This window comes from Poromitra crassiceps (genome assembly GCF_964638095.1).
Source record: "Poromitra crassiceps genome assembly, chromosome: 28".
Lineage (NCBI taxonomy): Eukaryota > Metazoa > Chordata > Actinopteri > Beryciformes > Melamphaidae > Poromitra > Poromitra crassiceps.
Window position 1 is genome coordinate 4247524 of NC_139651.1, and position 7923 is coordinate 4255446.

Here is a 7923-nt window from a genome sequence, read left to right on the forward strand (position 1 = left end):
CCCCACCCCTCGTCCCCCTCACCTGCGGATGGTGGCCTGTAATGGCCAAAAAACGTGTTCCAAAACAGAGTATGGTCTGAAAAGTAAGATTTGAAAGCAAGAAATCTCACCACCTGGTGAAATATTCATGAGTTACCAAGCCTATTTTTGTGCAATGGGGCAGTCAAAACGTGCTTATTGCCCCCTTTAGGACATTGGCAGACATTGGTTCTAGTTTTCTAACCTGTGGTGTGTGTGTGTGTGTGTGTGTGTGTGTGTGTGTGTGTGTGTGTGTGTGTGTGTGTGTGTGTGTGTGTGTGTGTGTGTGTGTGTGTGTGTGTGTGTGTGCGCGTGCGTGCGTGCGTGTGTGTGTGTGATTTGCAGTTGATGTCTAAGGGTTCGGAGGCTGGCTCGTACCCCTGCACCCCGACGGCCATCCTGCCCCGCTCTGCCTTCTGGCACCACATCACTGGGAACCAGACGGGCATGATGGACCCCGCCAGCGGTAAACACGCCTTAGGATTTGACTCTTACTTCCAGGCACTTAGTTTCTACACATGTCCTTCCGTTAGTCTACAAAAAGGCTCTTGGCAATGTTAGCATTCTTCATTGAAATCGATAGAGAGCCCAAGTGAAACGTCACTTCCTGCTTTCTCCCTGTACCAGCGCTGCGAAAAATATGAATGGCGGTGGACGGAGAATACGGTTACTTTTTTGATCCCGTTTGAATTGGGCCACAGGGTTTCCGATGTTAATTTTGTCAATTTAAAACATAACTTTGCATGTCCAGAAAGTCGCAGTTTATGGTGCCAAACTGTTGCACTAGAAGTTATAAATCAGAAAGACTACATACACTGTCGCCTAAGTGACGTCACTTTCTCTACCGGCAAAGCTGAAGACCGGCGACATGCCACGAGCTTCCACGAGCTATGTAGTTTTTATACGAAACTAACCCCTACGTTTCAGTTTGACGACAAACTGTGACTTTCTTTACATGCAAAGTTATGTTTTAAATGGACAAAAGTAACGTTGGCACCCCGTGGCACAATTCAAACGGGATCAAAAAAGTTACCTTATTCTCCGTCCACGACCATTCATATTTTTCACAGCGCTGGTACAGGGAGAAAGCAGGAAGTGACGTTTCACTTTGGCTCTCTATAACACTTTGCACTTCACTGCCAAAAATGCCCATCTAAACATAGTCATTTAGTCTCATATTCACTCTTAAAATGCTATATTCCTTAAAGAGGGGGGGTCAAAATAAAAATAATGTAAATTTAAGATAATCCCACTTGTTTCCAATGAGATTGTTTTACAGTACTTCACTTTATTAGATGACTTGTTTAAATGGATACTTTTTGCAGTGTGGCCAGAAGGTAGCATTGTCAACTTGTTGCTATTGTAGCAGACACATATCCCTCCAAAAATGTTCTCCACTTTTTACAGTGCAAACTAAAATAAAATAAATAAAATGCCAATACAGAAACATTCCCAACACAGTGAGTATGTTTACATGTTATCGTACATTAGGGTGTGTATCTCCTATGGTACCATTCCAATTATAATATTTGTATCCACCTTATTTTTGAATGCCCCACTGTAAAAAATAATTGTGGGTACAAGGTCCGGTTTAACGTGACTCATTGTTGCAGCTTGCCATTTCCTTTGTTATACTCGGCTGCAGACCCGAATTATAAACTGGAAACTGGAGGACGTTATAAAAGTTATAAATATAGTCACGTTATAAACAACTAACCAACAGTGTTACTCAAAATGGTTAAAAGTTAAATCAATTTGGTCGTTCAGTGGCGTTTTACTGCCATGTAAAGTAACTATTACGCTAGCCGCTAGCATTAGCCACAGTAGCCGACTACCCACAATGCATTACGTTATCCCAGCACCCGAACGACACGGCTGTAGAGCAGAATGGCTCTGCTGTAAAATCCTCATAGACGTTTTTTTTTGTCAAGTTAAAACCATAGACTGTAAAACAGTCTATTACACCGGAAGTGGAAGAAGCACCCATCAGGCATCATGGCAGCTAGAAATAAGGTGGATAGGAATTGTATTTTGTTGGGATATTTGTAGTTCTTATATGTGAGAGCTTATGAACAGTAAAGGTAATTGACCCAACTCTCCATAGCCACAGTTATAGTTATAGTTTATACATAACTATAATTTATAGTTATAGTTACAACTTGTGTGTTTCTGTGCAGGCGATGCTGCCGAAGCCGACCTGCTGTCCACCCACCTGCCTCCTGACCGCCACGCCACGCTGCCACTCGCACACACACACTCGCACGCACAGAGCCAGCCGCACACGCACACACACACGCACGTGCGCACACACGCACGCACACACTCCCCGACACACTACCCCACCTACCCCGGACAGTGACACACACACACACACACACACACACACACACACACACACACACACACACACACAAACAAGACATGGATCTCGAAAAAGGAGCTGACGCAAACACAGATTTTCGTACCCACCCGCATGCAGGCACATTTACACACAAACACACACACACACGCACACACACACATGCACACACGCACACAAACAAACGCTCAAACAACCACACACTCGCCCTCCTTATATTTTACCCCAACGTCACACCTCACAGGAACTTGTGGTGTGGGCGGGCCGGACGTCCTGAACTGAGAGAGCAGATGGAGATCGATTTCTCCGAGGACTGGAGGGAGATGGGTTTCCCACAAACAGTGCAATGGGGAAAGGCGCATAATCAACCTTATTCCCGCAGCAGCCATTTTGAACTCACGTCACACTTGAGGTGGGAAACTCGACCAGGTCGAACTAACATTCCATAAGTGAAGGGGTAATGCTGCATTCCAGGCAAGTTGGACGTTTCGATTTCCGGACCTCCTACTAGGAAAAAGTACACTGGAACGCCACTCAAAGTTGGAGTTCCGACTCATAAACTTGGGTGGAAAAATCGACCCCGACTTCACGGAGGAATCAGTCGTCTGACATCACCCAACACACAACAGCGTTGTGCAGCTGGAACGCTATGAGGGTCGGAGGTGGGACTTTTCAACTGGGAAATTCTCACCTCCGAGTTGTCTGGAATGCAGCATAAGAGTTAGCAAATTAGCTTGTAGTCTCAGGAACAACTCCAGTGTCAGTAACTGCTTGAACTCAGCAGGGAAGTTTGCTAGCTCACTGGGTAGTTAGCTACTAGCTACCTAGGCTAGATTCCGGTAGCTAGCTATAGTGGGCCAAATATAATACAGTTAGCCTAAAATATGAACTTGCTTGAGACTTGACTTGTTTGCACGAAGAAAATAATTGAGACTTGACTTGGGTTTCTGGTGACTTGGAAGTTGGCATGCAAAGGTTTCTAAAGTCTTCTTGACTTGTAAATTGACTGAGATTGAAATGGATGAGATTTGTTCCGCCAGACTTAATTTAAATTCAGTTTGCATTGAACAGTCTGTGATATTTAGTTTTCTTTAAGATATTAAATTGACTTGACTACATTTACATTTGACGATTGAAGGCGTCTCTTGTACGGCTTCTGCACACAGAGGGAGGTCGGTGCTCTCAGAATAGGACAAAATACTACAGTTCCTTGGGCTGCTTCTCAGCGAATGAACCCAAAGAGGATACTGGAGCACACTCTTCACTGGAAAAATGAATTAATAAGGTGCAAACCTTATTAATCTATGTAGAGACTTGAGACTTAACTTGAGACTTGTGCATCAAAAGTCTTGAGACTGACTTGGGACTGACCGTCTGTCAAAATGAGAAGACATGTTAGCATGCAGGGCATCCTGGAACACAGCAGCAGCTGAGGACTTCTTCCCCGCCCCGAGTGTCACGGAAGTTCAAAATGGCCGCCACGGGAACCATAAGGCCCAGTGTGTTAGTTGTTTTAAGTTTTCATGCTGGGTCACTGTGTGTGTGTGTGTGTGTGTGTGACCAGTACTGCACCAGGACTTCCACGTGGAAAACTCCCAGTAATACCAGTGCCAGCCGAGCAGCTCGTACGAAGAACACTTGACACTTGACACTTGATAACTTGCCTGTACGTCCTCGTCCTGATCGATGCCTTTGCCGATAAATGATGTGACTTTCTGATAACTGGATCTGTATGCTGTACTGAATGAAGTTCTGAACCGTTCTGACCTGTGGATTACTGGAGCTTCCATGGGATTCATTTTCTCTGGACTGGGCCGGACTGGACATTTGCCCCGAGAACTCCAGACTTTTCTCTGAGATGTACCTCATTTCCATTCCCATTGGCTACATCATGCTTATATTCTGATACATTCACACACTGGCCTCAACTGCTTCTTTTTCTTAGATTATTAAAGGGGGAGTGGCCGGGGGCGATCATGGTTTGACCGATATGGGTTTTGGAAGGCCGATACCAATACTTTTGGATTGAAAATGCCAATTGGGGGTTTAAATTTGCAATTTTTTTTTATTAGGAAAAAATGTCCACAGACAAAACAATGAGACCAGAAGAATTCTATTCTTGTCTCTGAAACAGCATTTTTAGACCATACCATACTGTACATTCAGGCGATGTCTCATCATGTGTGGGGGAAACCACCTGATTGCCACGACACCTCCTTTCTGCCGTTTTCCCCCACGGCCCTCAAAGGAGGTGGGCGTTCCCACACAGACTTACTGTATCTATGGGGCACTAAAACCCATGATAATAATAATAATAATAATAATAAAATATTAATGCATATTTGTGTGGAATATAGTCCAAATGCCTCATTAGAATCAATTCAGATGGTCTTCCCATAGACAACCAGTGCAGTATTGATTAAATGAATCAAACTATCATAATACATCATATCAGAGGTGGATATGATTTTTAATAAAAGTCCTTTATCTGCACCATATATCGGTCTAACCTGGACCATATATCAGTCTAACCCTGACCATATATCGGCTTAACCCTGACCATATATCGGTCTAACCCTGACCATATATCGGTCTAACCCTGACTATATATCGGTCTAACCCTGACCATATATCGGTCTAACCCTGACCATATATCGGTCTAACTCTGATCATATATCGGTCTAACCCTGACCATATATCGGTCTAACTCTGATCATATATCGGTCTAACCCTGATCATATATCAGTCTAACCCTGACCATATATCGGTCTAACCCTGACCATATATCGGTCTAACCCTGACCATATATCGGTCTAACCCTGACCATATATCGGTCTAACCCTGACCATATATCGGTCTAACCCTGACCATATATCGGTCTAACCCTGACCATATATCGGTCTAACTCTGACCATATATCGGTCTAACCCTGACCATATATCGGTCTAACCCTGACCATATATCGGTCTAACCCTGACCATATATCGGTCTAACCCTGATCATATATCGGTCTAACCCTGATCATATATCAGTCTAACCCTGATCATATATCGGTCTAACCCTGATCATATATCAGTCTAACCCTGACCATATATCGGTCTAACCCTGACCATATATCAGTCTAACCCTGACCATATATCGGTCTAACCCTGACTATATATCGGTCTAACCCTGACCATATATCAGTCTAACCCTGACCATATATCAGTCTAACCCTGACTATATATCGGTCTAACCCTGACTATATATCGGTCTAACCCTGACTATATATCGGTCTAACCCTGATCATATATCAGTCTAACCCTGACCATATATCGGTCTAACCCTGACCATATATCAGTCTAACCCTGACTATATATCGGTCTAACCCTGACTATATATCAGTCTAACCCTGACCATATATCAGTCTAACCCTGACTATATATCGGTCTAACCCTGACCATATATCGGTCTAACCCTGACCATATATCGGTCTAACCCTGACCATATATCGGTCTAACCCTGACCATATATCGGTCTAACCCTGACCATATATCAGTCTAACCCTGCTGCGGATCCCCCTAAAAATCATCTTGGCGCCACTCCAGCATGCTGTTATAGTAAATTAATTCCAGTCTAACCATCAACCTTCTCTCCTACCCAGCTTCCACTGGCCTTGGACTTATCCTAAACCTGTGTGTGTTCGTGTGTGTATGTGTGTGTGTGTGTGTGTGTGTGTGTGTGTGTGAGTGTGCGTGTGCGTGCATGTGAGAGAGAGTAAACATAAGCTGTTGTTTTTCATTCAGACAGCTTGACTGTGCAACATGCTGTCATCGCCTTCTGTTACACTTTGTCTGCTAAAGAACATGCCACTCTGTTTGAGGGTTTAGACGTGAGGTGGAGAGGGAGAGAGATGATCGACATGCCAGGAAGGATGGAAAAGCGTGGAGAAGGAAGTTTTGATCGCCATATTCTCCACCGTGGACATGTCTGTAGAAAAACAAGTGGTGGAAAAGTAAAAAAAGGTAACGAACGTTACCTTGTAACAGTTCTTTTGTGAAACTACGTTTTTGGGCTGTGGACCAACGTTACTACAGTATGTCACAATGTTTTGGAGAGTGGGCTGATCAATCCTAAAGTCTGCTCATTAAGAAGACCAAAACCGTGTATTTTAAATGAAAGAAGGGAAATGGGAGTGTGAAAAGAAAGGAGTGTAAATCATATCTTAAGTTTGCAACCATTGAAATGGGTGGAATGTTCTTTAAAAATGTTGGAATATTGCGTCATATTTGGCGTGATGCTTTTTAATGCTGTAATCCTACATTTTATGTTTATTTATGTCATTTTAACATTAAGGGCTACACATTCTGTTGGGTGTTCACCCAATCTAAGTTGTGCATTAATTGTGTGTAGATGTGTGTTTGTGTACATACATGTAACCTTTGGCCTTTTGTTGCCCTCTTGATAGAGACTCTTGTACATATGGCTATTTATTTCATATTAAATGTGAGTGTGTGCGTGTGTGTGTGTGTGTGTGTGTGTGTGTGTGTGTGTGTGTGTGTGTGTGCGCGTGCGTGCGTGCGTGCGTGCGTGTGTGTGTGTGTGTGTGTGTGTGTGATCGAGGGATTGAGGGATTATAGGGGGAACGTGTTAATTTAAAATGCATGCACTTGCTACATTTTGGCACCTTGTAACGTTGAGGGGTTTTCACACACTCCTGAGTGGACTACAAGAAACACACTTGCCATCTCATCCTCTTTACCGTCCTTTACCTCACCACCAACGGAATCCTTTTTTATTTTTTATTTATTTTTTGCCTTAGATGATCCATAGAGAGGCAAAGTAGAACGTCACTTCCTGCTTCAGCACTGTACCAGAGATTTTCATCCGCCATTTATTTTCCCATGGACATTTCGTAAAATGCTTTTATAAAAAGAGTTTTACTTGTTCAGACCAAACGGTACAGATATATTTAGAAACAGGAGAGACCACATAACATCTCACTCGGACCAAAATGTAAAAGAATACGGGTTTAAAGAAAATATTTTTCCGATGTCGTTTTTTTTAGTTTTGGTCCGACTGAAATGTTCTATGGTCTCTCCCGATTCTAAATATAGCTGAACCGTTTGGTTTGACCAAGTTAAAACTCTTTTTATAAGCATTTTACGAAATGTCTATGGGGAAATAAATTGTGGATGAAAATCTCTGGTACAGTGCTGAAGCAGGAAGTGACGTTCGCTTTGCCTCTCTATCCTCTCTGTCAATGCCTGTGCCCACCTGTCTTCAGATGATCCATATCCTCTCTGTCAATGCCTGTGCCCACCTGTCTTTTGTAATGAAACTGTAACTTGCACAGTTTTGCTACCGGGGGAAATCATAACGGGTCATTGAACGCACCAGAGGGATCCAGTAGGTGTTTGTGACTGTAGTGTTATTATCACTTGGCCAGTGTCAGCTCTCACCGACGGCTACGACTTCCCCTTAGCTTTGTCACCAATGACACCATGTTGTTTTCACCCATTTACACTGTCGACACACCAAGTGCATGTTTTGGAGAAAAATAAAAT

General features: G+C 43.3%; 1 protein-coding gene and 1 pseudogene across 2 annotated transcripts in view; one reads left to right on the forward strand and one right to left on the reverse strand.

Annotated features, from left to right (window-relative positions):
- Positions 1–2654, forward strand: part of dok4 (docking protein 4) — a gene marked incomplete at its 3' end in the record, with an annotated part of 39522 nt that extends 36868 nt beyond the window's left edge. Inside the window, exons 7-9 of the mRNA XM_083662434.1 lie at positions 364–484; positions 2196–2317; positions 2622–2654. Of these exons, the coding sequence (XP_083518560.1) occupies positions 364–484; positions 2196–2317; positions 2622–2654 (276 nt within the window). The remainder of the gene's footprint in view (positions 1–363; positions 485–2195; positions 2318–2621) is intronic.
- LOC310799849 overlaps positions 1–7923 on the reverse strand; it is a 449550-nt pseudogene that overhangs the window by 43958 nt on the left and 397669 nt on the right. The gene's annotated exons all lie outside the window — the stretch shown is intronic.